This window comes from Parasteatoda tepidariorum, chromosome 1, assembly GCF_982258835.1.
Source record: "Parasteatoda tepidariorum strain Cologne lab strain chromosome 1, Ptep-v5.0, whole genome shotgun sequence".
Classification (NCBI taxonomy): Eukaryota; Metazoa; Arthropoda; class Arachnida; order Araneae; family Theridiidae; genus Parasteatoda; species Parasteatoda tepidariorum.
Window position 1 is genome coordinate 89,250,876 of NC_141755.1, and position 17,417 is coordinate 89,268,292.

The following is a 17,417-nucleotide window of genomic DNA, read 5'->3' on the forward strand; positions in this document are numbered from 1 at the left end:
AAAGTTATTACAGTTATTTCAAATAATAACTAGGTATTTCAGGAATAACTAGACAAGTCAATTGAAGTATATAATAGATGAAAAATCTCATACTTTACCTAGTTATTCAATGAAATAACTGATAATAGACCGCTAAAGTGAAAAATAAACAATTTCAAAGTTATTTTCTAAATCAATTGATCATAGATAGCTAAAATCCATCGAAAAATACATTTAATCCCTATTGCGGATGATTAATTGATACATATTAAGGAAAAGCAGCATAAGCTAACATAAATGCACCATCTAAATTCTACGTCTAAATGCAACGGAATGAACCACACGCACGTCATTGATTGTAAAGCAGCTATAAGCGGTTCAAAACTTACTGAAGCAGCTAGAACAGATTCGTAGAACTTTCGAGTGCTGCATTTCATACTCTAAAGATCAAGTAATCGTTATTCTATAGAATACTTAGGTAGAATTCAATAATTTTATATACTTTAACTGATTTGCCTAATTATTCCATGGCATACCAAGTTATTCGATGAAATAACGGATTTCACACTTTAACGTTTACATAAACATTAACAAGACGCCAATTTTAGATTTGCGAAGATAAATTTAAGTCGATCAGTAAAGTATAGAAGAGTCAAATGAATGTGTTTAACAATTGGAAGTCATGTTCTTGACGAACTAAAATTTAAACTTATTAACCAAGTAACTCATTTTTCTTTAGTTTGATTTGGCCTTTGATATTGTGAATTATTCTGATATAATGATATGCATTGATATTTTAATATACATTGATATTATGACTTACATATTTTTTTATTATTATTATTTTATGTATTCGGAAACGATAAATTGTTATATTTTTTTATTTATTTATTTAATCAGATATAGGGAAGATCTGGCATTTTATAAATTTCGCTGCTTTTAACTTTTGTATGAATTTAGGTTGTCCCGCGTGCGTCGGAAAAGGATTTTAATTTCTGGCTAATGCCCGAATACCTTTCCCAGTTTTGGGGAGTCCGTTCATTGCTAAGAATTATAGTTCTCAAAATTTTTAAATAATAATTAATTTGTAACAAATTTTTTCGTAATAATTATAGAAATTTCCTATTACCGGAATGGCATATTGTGCAGTAAGAAGGCGCAAAGTTACGAATGACTTATAGTTCTCTCAATTAAGTAATAATTTGTAATAAATTTGTTCTTAATTATAGAAATTTCGAAATTTCCTATTACTAAAATGACATATTGTGCATTTATAAGTTTCAACTGTGCATTCAACTGTTAAATAATAATTAATTTGTAATAAATTTATTCCTAATAATTATTGAAATTTTCTATTACCAGAATGGCATACTGTGCAGTAGGAAGTCGCGAAGTTACAAAAGAATTATACTTATTTATATAATTTATATTATATTATAGAAAGAAATATAGAAAGATTTATAGTATAATTGTTAAATAATAATTAATTTGTAATTTGTTCTTAATAATTAATGAAATTTTCCTGTTACCAGAATGGCATATTGAACAGTACAATGTCGCGAAGTTAGGAAAGAATTATAGTTCTCTCAAGTGTGAATTAATAATTAATTAGTAATAAATTTGTTCTTAATAATTATTGAAATTTTCTATTACCAGTGTTGGCGCATGCGCGCCATTCCCTAGCAGAAGGAGATTAAATCATCTCTTCTCCTATGAGACTCGATAAACATTAGATGTGGATAAATATCTCTTAAACCCTTTCGAAATCCACAATATCTCCAGCTGTTGTTGTTGTTTATACTTAATGTTGTTGTTATTAATAAAAAACAAAAAGTGCAGCTGGTGGTCCGTCGTTATTTACTAAAATATCAAGCGTGTTGGTTTTAGGCCGACAACCAGAATGGCATATTGTGCATTAAGAAGTCGCGAGGTTAGGAAAGAATTATAGTTCTTTCAATTGTTAAATGATTATTAATTTGTAATAAATTTGTTCTTAATAATTATTGAAATTTCCTATTACCAGAATGGCATATTGTACAGCAAGAAGTCACAAAGTTACGAAAAATTATAGTTCTTTTAATTGTTAAATAATAATTAATTAGTAATTTTTTCGTAATAATTATTGAAATTTTCCAATTACCAGAATGGCATATTGCGCAGTAAGAAGTCGCGAAGTTACGAGAACATGAGGTTGCATGCCCACAAGTTAGTTACAAAAGTGGCTAGTGAATGTTTTTCATATCTTTCATTTTTCATCTAGTATAAGAAACATTTACAAATAGGTTTTAAAAAACTTTACTTTCTCCATTATTTAAAATTAAGAAATTTAAAATATAGGCCGGAAACAGAGTCTGTGAAATTAAAAGAGAAAAAAAAACTGATTAAAATATTTCATTTTCTTCATATACGATGTCTTTGTTTCCGAAACAATGGAAAATTAATCGATAATTTTCTGATTTATTTTAAAATACGAATAAGTTTTTTAATTATATTAATATGTAACGAGTTTTGTGAGTGCTTTGTTCCCGTTGCTCTGAAAAACAAATCCATGATAATATTTTTGTACTTTTCCAAAACGTCATGTTTTTTTCCGGTCAAAGCAATAGTTATAAAGGAATAGAAATACAACTCCTTTTTCCCTCATTGTTAATTGAAATGATAATAGTGATAATAAAACAAAATAAATAAAACAGAATTTTTTTATCTTTCTGATTTAAACCCAGAAAGTTATACTGATTATTACATTAAACCAATATATTATATAGATGACAGTTAGTAACATATGTAATGTTCGTTATATTACATACAGATTCCTGTTTATCAACATTATTAGCCGTATAGTCAGTTCAGTAAGCGAAATAAGTAGATAAAAATAAAGTGGCTTTTAATATTATTTAAAACTAAAACCTGAATAATTTCAACGTTTTTAAGTTGAATTAAGAGTTTTAACTTCCAAACATATAGGTTTATGTAGGTGGGTTCTAAACATGTAGGTTTAGAGGAAATTGAATAAATAATCGCACGACGAGTTTAAAGATTAATAGTGGGAGAAAAAACATTCGTTGACTGACAGTCCTTAGTAAATTTGAATCTATTGATTCCTCGAAGTATATTTAACGAATTTGTTTATAGTAATTTTATGACAGTAAGCAGGCTGTAGTTTATTAGTAATTTTAACTATTTTAATTACTATCGTGTGAATAAATTTATGTTACTCAAAATATTAAAATTTAAACCTATTACTTTTTAATTATTCTAAAACGTAGCTTTTCATACTTCTTCATCCTAGCTTTTAATAATTATGAAATAAGCTTGACCAGGGCCTAATCTAGAAATGCGAGGCTCCTAGGCACAGAACTGTCAAGGACCCCTTGGTCTTTACTTTAAACAAAAATTCCCTGTTGTTTTATAATAAAGTGTTTTTAAACAGTTTGTAACATAAGTAATTACGATATATTAATAAATTTGTGCTTATGCCTATTTCAATCTATGTTAACTCACAAGTCTAATAAACAATTCTAAAAATTAATTAATTCATTAATAAAAATATTAGTAACATTAAGTGGGTCCGAAGAAATGAGGGGTCGTAGGCATCTCAGGCCTTATGATAAATCTTGAACTGAGCTTGACATGCAAAAATGTTTTTTATGTTATAGTCCTATTAAAAGAAAACAAGAGACTTTTCTGCTCGTCTGTGTGGCGATTTCATTTAGTAACACTTCTTAAAACTTTTCTCACACACAATTTTCATTTTCGTCAATTTTGTTCAATATGACTATGAGGGTAATAATCCAGCTAATAATTTATGTAAGGAGATATTCAATAATGATTAACTCCTTATAATTTATGTAAACTGAGATTCACTAAGCTCGTGTCCTGATAATTTATGTAAGGTGAGATTTACTATAGTTTACCTCCTAATTTGCATTCGAAGGTGCTATTGTTGTTGTTACTCATGACACTTGCCAATACTAGTAAGTCTTCCTGAAATCAAGCGAATTTCCTTTAGGCAGAGGGTGCGTTTCGTGTTTTTTCAGTGGCGCCATCTATAGCCAAGACTACTCCCTCAAATACGCACGTCACAGCCCGTTTTAAAAGTCGGACCCTATCATACTCCATTCATCCAAAGATCGTAATTTTGACCTGAACCAGAAAACGATCAATCTCAAATATTCAGTACTCCCGGAGAAATTGATTTGTTATGGAAACTTGAAGAACTTTGTGACCCCCACAGATTCAACGTGCATCAGTCATCATTTCATACATGGGAATATTTCGGCCGGTGAACATTCGAACCTTCTTATGTGCTGAACTATTTATTAGAATAATTCGAATTAAAAATTGTTTAAAGCATACATTTTAATCTAAACACAATACGTATTATGCAAGTAAAATGCAATCACGGTTTTTCATAGTATTTATTTCAAAAATTCTAGTCAGAAGCGAAGTAAAGGGAGAAAAAAAAACAATAGCATCTAAAATAAATCGTTTCAAGAAAATTATTTTCCAGGTTATTTGCATGCAATTTCATAATTTATTTTTTCTAAATAACAAATCAAAATTAAGACTTAGGTGAAAAATTCAAGGGCAAATATCAGTAATAAGAACTTTAGTTTAAAAATACCCACGTTGTTTTGAAATAACTTACCCTACCAGTGAATTAAAATGTTAAACCAGGACTACCTATTTGAAGCAGGAAATTTTCTTGAACTGTTTAATAGCAACAATCTTTATTTAACTCTTTGAAAAACTGTAATTTTAAAGGCTTACCACAAAATAAACAAACCATCATAAGAATTCATTTAAATTATTTGTTCTACTACAACCAAACTAAAATGATTTGGACAAATCTGATGTTTTATTTATTTATTTTTTCCCCTCAAAGAACATTTCAATTTTGTTTTCATAGAGTTGGAAGATTTTCAATGTTGTTTTTATACAGTTGGATTTAAAATCATTTTCATAATTTTAATATAGAAATATAACATTCAAATAAACTTACCCCCAAAATTCAGCGTATAGGTGCTAATATCCTAGTTTAAGCTAAAACCACAATAGAAATCTCGCCAAAGAAAATCAACACACTTTTCAGTGATTTGTTAAATATAATTGACACAAAAATTTACAAACTCATTAAGAAAACTCGCCGCCAAAACTATCGCCAATCATCATCCACTAAATATCTATGTTATGCACTTATGAGACAAAACGTTTAATGCTCTTTTATTGCGAAATAATTGATCGAAGTCATTATTTTTAGTTGATTGCAAGTTTCTTCTCAACTTTATTATAAATTCGAGATTTGGAGAGCTTGGAAAGTTAAGACAGGAATTAACAGAAAAGAGTTGAATGTTTCTTAAAGAAAAATCAAGGGAGATCATTAAAAAAAGGAAGTCATATTATAGAACTATTGCTGAAATTTTATAACCGTCGTTGAACAGCCGACCCAATTTTATGGGTTTACGACTACTAATGATCAACTCCGTAGCCATGTAATTTTGAACCCAATCCAGATGACAAGGGAACTCCTGGATCAAGTATTGGGAGAAATCGCCTTCGTGGAGAACTTTTTGATGTAACTAACCCGCATTTGCGTTACATGGAGAGGAAGACCACGGGAACCTCCCACGGTTAGCCTGGCAACAAGGGGACTCTAACCCATGATCCGTCTACCACTGAGGATATTTCACTTCAGCACTGTGGTCGGTACAAGCCGGATGCGGAATTCGTATCGACCAGTCATCGCCGGGATCGAACTCCGGTTCACCTTATTGGAAGGCGAAGAGCCATCATGGCTCTCTATTGTTGAAATTGTAAACAAGCGATCCATTAAAAAACTGATCATGAAATCAACCGGAAATTAAACGTTCCAAACCGGTCAACAGTTAGCATTGTCCGCTCAAGACTACAGACTGCTCTGCTATTCATTCTGTGAAAATTAATTAAATACAATCAACTTCAAAAATAGTTTAAAATTTTGTTGAGAGAAATTTGAGTTTTATAACTTTTTAAAGAGAGTAGAAAAAACGCGGATTTCGTAGCCAGCTTGCACGAATGAAGTTTTTCGTTTCTTGAATTCAAGTATGTGTTTTATCGAGTTTGCCACATGAAAAAGAAAGACGTTTGCCTTCAATTTCAAACTGCCATTTATACTGTGAATAAATAGGTTTTTGATGATATGATATTATTCCTGTGCTCTGATTACAATCGATAATAATTCGTTAGATTTTGATAAAATTTTTTTGCTTCCTCTATTAAATGTTAATATGAAACTTCCAATGTCGTTATTTACTACCTTTTGATCATGTTGTTAATGCCGTATTAAAGCTACACTGATAGGCTATTGGGAATGTTCTAGGATACATTCATTATAAGGATGATCCGATGACAATACTGGCACTAGCGTGCTCTACATTACTACAATTTAGATCTAAGAATAGATAGTGGTAGTAAACATCCAGACTTCGCAGCTCGCTACCCAACCATCAAACCGAGCGCTTTAATCGCCGGGGATATTGCATTGGAGTGTATTCCGAACCACTGAGACACGATCTTAAAAAAGTGCATTTAGATATAACACCAGGAAATTAACACTGGAAATTTGACCCTTGTCCAAGTCGTGGTAAGCAAAAATTCCACCCATTACACCGACTGAGTTAGTGAACTATATAAAATAAAGGAAAAATTGAGTCCTTATCGGCCTGTAATTTTAACAGATGCATGAAGTTATGGAGGATAAAAACCGTGCACCTTGATCCCTGGTGGTTCAGGGGGTAGAGCACTCGTATTCCAATGAAGTGACCCCTGTTTGAATCCCAGCGATGATTGGTCGATTCTACTTCTAGCTCGCACCGACCTCTGTGCTGAAAAAAATATATACCCTCAATGATCAGGGTTATAATCAATCCTCTTACCATCGGACAAACCGTGGCAGGTTTTCTTAGTTTTCCTCTTCGTGTAACGCAAATGCAGGTTAGTTCCATCAACAAGTTCTTCACCAAGGCTAGTTCTTCCCATTTCTTGATCTATGAGTTCCTCTGTCTTCTGGGTTGGGTTCAAGTTACAAGGTTGAACACTGATAGTCGATAACCCAAAAATGCGTCAACTGTTCAAAGCCGGTTATAAAATTAAATAACATCGGCGTTAAGAATTTTAGTGAATCTAATCGGAAGTATACCCTTGAAACAATCTCTCGCAATTTAAACCAGAAATAAATTTGCTCACAGCGTACTTCTTTTGGACTCATAAAAAATTAATTTCCTAAACTAAAAGATAAAATTTAAGAAGGGTTCTCAATTTTTTCTTCTTTGTTTCTGATTTCCTCTTATTTAGGTAGATTTAAATAAACTCTTAACCCTTTGCTTACAGCTGGTGCAACATATGAACCACATATGTGATGGTACAACATGGTATACCTTAAGCAAAGGGTTAATGTGTTACCGGTAGCTTTCATATTTTCATAACAACTAAGTTCATATACTTTGCGTTTTTAGTGGTGTACACCGCAGGAAATGTTAGAAGAACACTCGACGAATTCCGTGTTTTTGGCACCACCACAAGTGTACGAACTGTCGCGGATCATCCACTTCCAATCCTTCCAGTCTTTGAGAAACTTCGCTGTGTCTAGAGGTGACAAGGGAGTCGAACGGTGGTTACCTGTGATCATCACCTGTAAAGATGGAGCTATCTCGCTTCTGCCAGGTAATTCCTTTATCCATCCAGCTGGTCACAAAATGTCTCTCAAATCAATAACCATCCCAATTTCGAGTCGCATGCATAAAATTAGATCCACGAAGATATAAACAAACTCAAAATTAATTTTAAGGTGAATAAAATGTAATATTGCAGGATAATGCTACGTCAAGACCTCCTCCGAATTTATACTTAATATGAATTATCTAGTTTTACTTTTGGACTTAACCTGACTGCATCATAAATTCTTAGTTTTATACCAGGACATTGGTTTGTCCGGGTAAAACGACACTGTTGATCTGTTGGCAACGGTTCCCAGGGCATGAACTAATGGCACATGAGTACTATTTGCCCACGAATTGAACTTGTCTCCATGAGAAGATAACAATCCAAAAGTGCCTAATAGTCACTGAGCAAACTGACAATGGCAGCTGGAACAATCTGGCCACCATGAACATATATCTGTACCTATAGGGTTAATCTACAGTATAGCGCCAAACTCAGTACGACTCAGACTAGTATTTACTATGCACACGTTGGCTAGTAAGAGGTAGTTAAAATATTATTACAATTGTAACATTTGTAAAAAATTGTTATAAAATTAAGCACTTTTATTGCCTTAGTTTTACTATTAACTGCAGAACTTAAACGTAGAGATGAAGGGGAAAAAAACCCCGTCAATTTCGAAGTAAAGAAATAAACTAAGAAAATTCAAACTATAAAATTAATTCTTTGTGAAACTAAGAATTCATTAAAAACAGCGTTTAAAATTACGAATGGTAAAATTAAAATCTATACGCGTTTCAGAGTCACAATGGTATATCTTCATTAGTAATATAAATGATAGGAATGGTAAAATAAGAATGATAAAAAAGAGATGATATAATACGACAGAGTTTACGTCATATGAAAGAGATAAATATACTGTTAAAGGATGAAATGACAGGAAAGTAAAAAAATTCCAAATATTTGACATGGTACAGCAATAAGTTTATTTACTATAGAGTTTTTGCTTTGATGATGTAGAAACTATCCCAAAAATTCAGATCAGCAACTGAAATACCTTTAACGATGATATGAAGTGAAGAAAAATCCGGCTTTCCGTCTAGCAATGTTTTATGATGGATGAACGGTGGAGTTCATGACGTAGCCTTGATGTTTGTTGAGCTGCTATTTCAGTGCTCGTTTAATTTGCCCTATATCCCACATTAACATGAAATTTTATTTGTTCCACAATTAATTGCAGATTGGGAAAAACTTCTAAAAAGAAGGCAAAGACCCACAAAGGGCTGTCGTACCAATGCTGATTTCTCAGATTGAGACTACCTCTTATATTTGGGGGGTCAGAACCAACGGGTGAAAAATTATGTTTATGCAGAGAAAGTAGGTTTTTGTATCTGTACTATTTAATGAGTATATTTGAAGTCATCCCCTCGAACTATTAAGTGTAAGTACATAAAAATCCAATCATTAGATCAAAAATTATTCAGGTTTTTTTTCCGCACTGTACAATCACTCTGTTACTATAACTTAATTTTTTATATTATAAGGTTTAGACTTTTAATTTCATGGTGATTGGACTATGTAGTGTGTTCCTCTATGGCCACCCTTAATACACGACTTTAAAATCTAAGTAAAAAAATTAGTTAAAATAAAACTATGCTCACATAAATTAATATTTAAGTGAGAAAGAACATAAAACTTTTCAAACTATCACGAGTGGGCCAAGTTGAGAGCAAATGAGGGATTGAAATAATTTAAAACCAATTTATTTTAAAATGAAGCTTGGAGACTGTTTTTGGAGAAAAGCAATTTCTTTACATTCCCATTTAACCAAGAAACTGGTTTTGATGATTTTAATTCCCGATTTGCTCTCAATTTGACCTTTATAAACAACAGATAGCATCCCTTATTTAAATATTAATTTACGACACCTAATATGTATTGCTTCTTTTATTTAATTTTTTTACAAGTATTCTAAAAATATATTTTGAGAGAAGTCATTGTAATACGTATTGTAGAATTTTGCCTAGATATGTAAAGCAAACACATTGAAATTTGTTAACCACAATTGAGAGTTTATCAAAAATCAACAATTATGTTGTAAAAATTTGTCTTTCTAGGCGATGAAATGTATCCCAGAAAGCCAGACTACCTTGGAAAAAGTCCAGGACCAGACTACGGAGTCAGCGTAGATGAAATGAGAAAAAGGCACACCGACGTACATAGAATGGAAGTGCGAGGACCTATCTGTACGGCAATTAGCAACATCAGTCCCACTTGCGGCCATCTCCAACCTTTGACCTACGAACCGGACAGACCGATAGCCCAGTCTTACCTGTGATTTCAACATGTTTTCCTCCTCTGTCTTGTTGCCATAACCAGTTTGGTCTTGGTATAAGTCAAAGAATCTTGGTCTTCGATGGACTCGCTAATTTATTTGATGACTGGATGTACAGAATCTTATTTACTTCAGGTTACAAGCATAAAGACTCAAATGCATAGTGCAAATTCACTAGCAATCCATCCACAGGAGAACTCTAGTTTGGTCAATTATGCACTGTCGCTGAGACAAATCTAATCACTCAGTGAATTATTTGGAAACTTCAAAGTGGAAAATGGTCCTTTTGGTATTGTCAATCTCCAGCTTTTTCATAAAAGGAAGAAAAAAAATTCTACGAACACCAAGCATACCTCGACAGTGATAATAAAGAAAAACCTCGTTTCATATAAAAGCATACCTTAAATAATGCAACTGTACATTTTCAGTGCATATGTCTTAAGCTAATTGTATAATTCAGCTCTTTGCAACAATTCGGCGTTATTTCACGATGTGTTAATTGGAAAAGTCTCCAATATGTTCCAATCAGTTTGACACTTTTTAGGCTTATTATTGTGAGATCATTTACCTCTAAGCCAATTAGAAAATATTAAATTCCCTTGATTTACTTTAGACAATTTGCAATAAGCCGAGAGTAGTGAAGGCTGATTATACTAAACCAAAGTAAATTAATTCAGTATGAGTAATTTTTTGCACATTTCCATATGGGATGATTGTAAAATGTCTAAAAAAAAATAACAAGCATATTAGAAACTAAGGATTTTTCCAATCAGCCTGGCGCGTTTTAAATTGCCTGTAACATTTGCAAAGTGCCGGATTTTTTAATTAGCCTGATGTCATAGTACAATTCCAAGAATAAAACTACAAAAAATTAGTCATTTCCAATGAACAAATTTTAATAAAACATAGATAAATTCAGACTAAAACTTTCTTCTTAACCAAAGTGACTCACAAGTAACATTTAATGATTTAGCTTTAAAGTATCTTTTAAGTAAATCCAATTTAATTGTTCTTGTCTTGTCTATTTCAGTGCTAAATGTTTCCAAAAATTTGGAGGATGAGTTTACGCAATGAAAAATATTTTTTAATATTCTATTGTCAAAATCTAATATGATTTTTAAAAAAATAATAATAGGAGGCTCCGTTTTTTACTCTTCTTTTAAACTAATTTGTACCATTACCACAATTGCTCCCAATTTTCATGAGACCTTTTCTTCGTACTATTATTCTGAGCCAATTTCAGAATTATCATAGATGGCGTTTACTAAAGGTAGGCAAAACTTACTGTCCTGAATTTCAAACAGGGTTAATAACTCACAACTGTTGTAAACATATTAATTAAAATTCTTTATTTCAAGTGAGAACAAAAATATTAATTCAGACTAAAATTTAAAGTAATTCAATGTTCCAATTGTTTAAAATTATTACAATTGAACAAGATTTATTTTTAAGATCGAACACGGCCCACAGCAGCAAAATGAATTTTTTTATAAAGTCTTAAAAAGTTACTGTATTCACAGATTTTAAGAATGCTAGAAAATAAGTACATTACATTTTTTGAAAAATATCTTTAAATACAAACAGAGAAATTTCAATGCTAAATCATAAACTTCAAGATATTATATAAGGACAAATCATAGTAGGACAACTGAATATGGAAAAAGAATGAGGCATTCCAGTGAAATTATGAAATGTTCCTTTTTTAAAAATTCATTGAAACTTTCAAACCTTGATTTCTATTTTACCATATCAAGGAAATAGAAAAGAAATCAGAGTAAACAATTTTAACCACTCAAAAAAATTCTTCATATGAGTAAAAATTACGGAATTAGAAAACAATATTTGTTTTAACATCTTTAGATGAAAAAATAGGATTTATTTAAATATCCTTTGGTGGGGGCCCTCAAACATAAAATTCCTCAGTCATGAGCCATGAATTATTTCAAGATTACAGGCAAAAATCTAGAATCACAAAAAAATCATTTTACTTGGAACATAACAAAGAGATTAATTATTATAAGGCTCCATAAAGGCTAAAGTAAAAACTAAAACTGTTTTTAACTAAGACGTGTTTTAAGACAACAAAAAAATTTTAAACTGTTTGTGGTCTGTGAAAAAATAAAATATCTTGTAATTGTTATTAAAATTACAAAACCAATTTATCAAACTAAAGCACATTTTATTCAAAATCTATTACATAACAAAGTTTATATTTTACACAATAAAAATGAGACCAATTTAACCGTAACATTTAAAAACAGTATTAGATTAAAACGGCAAGCTATTTTTTTTGAGAAGAAAAAAAAAAGTCTTCTAAGATTAAATTAACTTTATTGCTCTTAATCTCTCATTTTATTTATACCAAGCTCATTTTCTTCTTTCAAAAATGTAAAATTAAAAACATACACAAATACACAACTAAAATTTAAAAATAAAAACAAAGTACATGATTTTAACTCTACAACAAGGAATGTATGAATAATTTTTAACCATAAAATGAAATGGCTAATTTAATTTCTACAAATTATTTACAAAAGTAAAACAAACTAAAAGCTCAGTCAATAAATTATGATTTATCAAAAAAAAAATTTAATATCTAAAGTAAGTTTTAAGATATATTTTGTAAATAATGAGCAAAGTAGAATTTATTACAATTCATAGGTATTGAGCACATGGATAAAATTATTTAAAACACACAATTTCACATAAAGTAAAATATCCTATATTAAGAAATTCATTTGTATTAAATTAAAATAATTTAGCTAAATTTATTGTAGGCCTTTTATCAATAAATCATTTAGGAATAGAGATTAAACTATACATTAGCAGATTACTAGATCAATTATAATTAGTTAAGAACACTAAAAAAAATTTTGGCACAAATAAAATATATTTCTGACCTAATACTGAAAGAAAATCTTTAAGTTCACATAAAAATTTATTTATTTAGCAATATATATTTTTTAATAAAAAGGATTTGTTAACTGCACATTTTATAATGTAATGTCACATTTGGTTAAGCTAAAATAGTACATACTTAAAAATAGATATCACTGCTTTATTTAATATAAATTTATTATTTATTTTATTGTTTATTATTGCATTTATATTATTAATAAATAATTTTTTAAAGAAACTTGTTGGAATGAGAGTGTCAATTTAATTGCATAAAATTTGGTAAAGCTGAAATAGTTATTTGCTTTTAAAAAAAGTAATCAAACAGCTTTATTCTTATATATTTTTAAAAAAGGAAATTGAAAGTTGTTTTATACAAGAATAATGTTTACGTAAATCAAAAATTTAATATCGACTCTTGAATAAATTGATTAGTTTAAGATAGAATTGGCAATAAATTGGTAATAAAAGACATATGAAGCTTAAAAACAAAAACTTTTTTTTTTTTTACAAAATAAGTATAAAAGCAGAAAAAAATAAAGTTAAAACTAAAATAAAAATTTTAAAAAAAAACTGATTAGCACATACAAAATAAACTATTAAAAGCAAATCACACATAAAAAAAAAAAGTTTTATTTTATTTAAGAATGAGCATTTAATAAAATTAAGCAATTTTTTCAAAAACAAAAAAAAAATACTTATGCAGTTATCCAAATTACTAATCCATTCAGTCAAGTTTTTTAAAAGAAAATTTTTAAACTACTTTGATGATGTAAAAATAAAAAATAAAAAATGAAAAAATGCAAATGAAAATTTAAAAAAAAAAAGAAAAGCATAATACAAATTAACGAGTAAAAAGCTAAAAAAATATCTTAATCTGTAATATATATATAAGACTCTTTGAAATGATATATGAACAATAACGAGAGAAAAAATGGTGAAACTTTCATGCTATTGAATAGACCACATACATTCAAATAAATACCATTTCACTATCTTAAAAGGATTGAACCTAGATATATATATTTCTTTAGGATTTAAAAAAAAAATTGTGCTGCCTATTTTTAAAGTTCAATAAAAATATTTCTTTTCTTTTGAAATCACATATTTTTCACACGCTCCTCCAACAAATTAAGCTCTTCCTTTATTTCCTTTGGTAAATCATGGGGAACTTGCTCGCTAAAGTACTTTTCAACTTCTTTGCATTCTTGGAGCCAAAATTCTTTGGGAATGCTGAACAGAGCCTTAGCATCCACAGATTCTGACAGACCAGAAAAATTCATTGTTCCCTCTTTAGGTATGTAGCCAATGGCAGTTTTCTGCAATGATGCAAATAAATATCAGATTAAGACTCATTTTTCATGAGCAATAAAAACAGTATCTTCTACATTTTAGATTTTCAAATTCATGACTTTCCATGACTAATTCCAAGAATTTTTCCTGACTTAACGAAGTTACTATTTTCTCCGACAAAAACACAATAAATTTAAAAAAGCATTATAACATTAACTGAAATGATACATATAACCAAAACTGTTACACTCTGCATCTTCATATTTATAGATTTTAAATTTAAAAAACAGTAAAGAAAGAGTTGAAGCAATAAAATAGCTGAAAAAATGCAAAAGCAAATCATTTTCTTACTGCAGAATTATATTCTAAAGATACTTTCCTTGTTCATTGGAAAGGAAAGAAATAATTCCGATTTTTCTGTTTTTATATCGGAATAAAAAAAATTTGCCAATCACTAGCTTGCTTCAGCTAGAATTTGAAATTGATAAAATTAAACTAAATAAATAACGAAAATTCTGAAATCCCAGACGTTTAAAAGATAATCAGATAAGAAAATAATTAAATTTTTAAAGAACATGATAAAAACATTTTATATTTTAATAAAATATGACTGAGTGGGGATTTTGTTACTAATTCGGATATTCAGAACACCACGAAATTGGGGGAGGGAGGTAAACTTCATTTTAAAAATTAGATTTTTTGACAACCTAAGTTCATGATTTTTTTTAAAACAAAAATAGTTAAAATCAGGACATTTCATGACAAATTTTGTTCAATACCGAAATTCATGACTTTCCAGGTGCGCAGATACCCTATGAAAAGCATAATTCTTCAGAATCATACCTCATTAGAACATAAAATTTAAAAATTTTGAGAACTCAAGTCTGGAAGAAAAAAAATTCCCTGTGTTTTCCCTGTATATATTATACACAATATATTAAGAGGAAACACAAAATCACATAGCAAATGTGTGAGCTATATTAGGATAACTAATACTAGTTTTAACTGCTAGAAAAATTTTGAGAAATAAAGAACAGTTCAGCATACATACAAAAATATGGCAAATGAAATAGTATAGTATAGCTGAGCAATTTTAAAATAATCCATCATTTGCACTTCGAAAGAACAACATTTTGGAAAAGCAAATAAAAATTCCCCTGTTATTTTATATGATTCTTTAATTCCCTGTATTTTCCAGGTTTTCCCTATTCTCCTTGTGGAGTGGCAACCCTGCTTTTAAAGTATTTAATACAATACAACAGATTCATAAATTAGAAATAGTTTAAAGTCAGAGCATGATCAGAGAAAAATATAAATATTTTATTACACAATTTATTATGCAAAAAAGAATCCTCATTTATTAAAAATCAAAATTTATAAGATTTTCATTTGTATAAATTTTTAATTTATATGCCTGATATCTTAAAATTTAAATATTGCCTACACAAAATAATTAGCATATTTTATTCAAGGCAGATCTTTCTTCTGTCCCCTTAGGACAGAAGAAAGGTCTGACTTACTCCATGTTAACCTACAGAAAATTATACGCCGAAATTTCCTTATAAATTCAGTAATTAATTTATATTTTCAAATACTATTTTAGTTTTATTCAATGAAATGTGCACATTCGATTTTAGCAATCTGATTTTAAATTTTAAGGTTGTAAATATTTTTAAATTTAAAACTTGAAAAAAGTTTCAAAAATACTTACAACCATTAAAATTCAGTAACTAAGTTTAATCGAGCACATTTCAATGAATAAAATGAAGCAAAAAGGTATACAAAAATATTAATTAGTTGTTAAATTGATGAAGAAATTCCAGATATATCATTCTTTGTGGGTTAACATAGAGGAAGTAAAAACCTTTCTCTCTGAAGCTCATTCGACCATTAAAAGGACACCATATCGCAGTCAAAAAATTGTCGCAAATTCTCTCTCTCCTTCATCACTAATTTAAAATTTAAAGTGTAGAAAAAGTAAGTTCAGACAAACCTAGAGTAAGCCATTAAGTTTCAAATACTGAAAAGAAATGTTTAAAACATCAAAAATGAAAATAAATTAGGAGATGATAACTTAGGAGTACACAACGGAGAAGTTCTCTTCTTATAATTTGTTTGCATTTTAATATTTTGAAATATTTTTTTTAGCAATTGAAACTTCATGACTTACTCTAGATTTGCCTGAACTTTTCTTTTTTTTAAATTAGTAATAAAGGAGAAAGAGAATTTGAAACTTTTCCTTTTCTTTCTTTTAAATTAGTAATAAAGGAGAAAGAGAATTTGAGACTTTTTTTCTTTTAAATTAGTAATAAAGGAGAAAGAAAATTTGAGACTTTTCTTTTTCTTTCTTTTAAATTAGTAATAAAGGAGAAAGAGAATTTGAGACTTTTCTTTTTCTTTCTTTTAAATTAGTAATAAAGGAGAAAGAGAATTTGAGACAAAACTTTTCTTGTGCAGTATGGAGTCTTCTTAAGATTGCTTCTAAGCAAATGACATTCAGATTTGATCTAATGTTATAAGGTTGTTCAGCTTAATTTTATATACTATACAACATATTGATTAAATAAAAGAAAGCATTTTTTATTTTAATTGTCAAAATCAGCTAATGAAAAAATGAAGAGCTCTTTGCAATAAAGAATTTAATACTGAAAAACAATAAGGATGCTAAAGTTTGCAAAGACCAATTTACCTGGCCAATGTCTTCTCCATCAACTCTACGACATATCCAGTCCAAAACTCTGCTGTTTTCACCAAATCCTGGCCACAAGAACTTGTTGTTTTCATCCTTCCTAAACCAGTTTACGTGAAATATTCTAGGAAGCTTTAGGCCTTGATTGTTGCCAAAACTAAGCCAATGATTCAAATAGTTGCCAAAGTTGTAACCAAAGAATGGACGCATTGCAAATGGATCATGCATTATCACTTTACCTAAGCATAAAAATAAACACTTTACAAGGTGTTTGTCAAAAAGAACACAAAACAAAAACATTACCAAGGCAAAGAATTATGAGTGAAAATTACGTACTCAGCAGTTATACAAACTAATAAGAATATTTTTCAAGATTTCAATCCTGAAAGTCCCTCAAGAAAATTTTCTTCGAAGAATAAGAATATTTACACTTGCATGTTGGCAAATATAAAAATACAGATTTATGGTTGTAAAAATTTCTTTTACCTCCATTTTTTACTGACACTTTGACAAATGTATTTTAAATTT

General features: G+C 29.5%; 2 protein-coding genes across 5 annotated transcripts in view; one reads left to right on the top strand and one right to left on the bottom strand.

Annotated features, from left to right (window-relative positions):
* Positions 1 to 10,932, top strand: part of LOC107444205 (acyl-coenzyme A diphosphatase NUDT19) — a 49,301-nt gene extending 38,369 nt beyond the window's left edge. For all 3 annotated transcript variants that reach the window (XM_043052840.3, XM_043052841.3, XM_087168677.1), the window contains exons 3-4: positions 7,473 to 7,680; positions 9,795 to 10,932. In XM_043052840.3, the coding sequence (XP_042908774.1) occupies positions 7,473 to 7,680; positions 9,795 to 10,015 (429 nt within the window). In that variant the 3' untranslated portion in view covers positions 10,016 to 10,932. The remainder of the gene's footprint in view (positions 1 to 7,472; positions 7,681 to 9,794) is intronic.
* A 1,238-nt stretch (positions 10,933 to 12,170) lies between these two features.
* Positions 12,171 to 17,417, bottom strand: part of LOC107444193 (phosphoenolpyruvate carboxykinase, cytosolic [GTP]) — a 35,513-nt gene continuing 30,266 nt past the window's right edge. For both annotated transcript variants that reach the window (XM_043052839.3, XM_087168661.1), the window contains exons 10-11: positions 16,890 to 17,128; positions 12,171 to 14,226 (exon numbers count right to left, since the gene is read on the bottom strand). In XM_043052839.3, the coding sequence (XP_042908773.2) occupies positions 14,008 to 14,226; positions 16,890 to 17,128 (458 nt within the window). In that variant the 3' untranslated portion in view covers positions 12,171 to 14,007. The remainder of the gene's footprint in view (positions 14,227 to 16,889; positions 17,129 to 17,417) is intronic.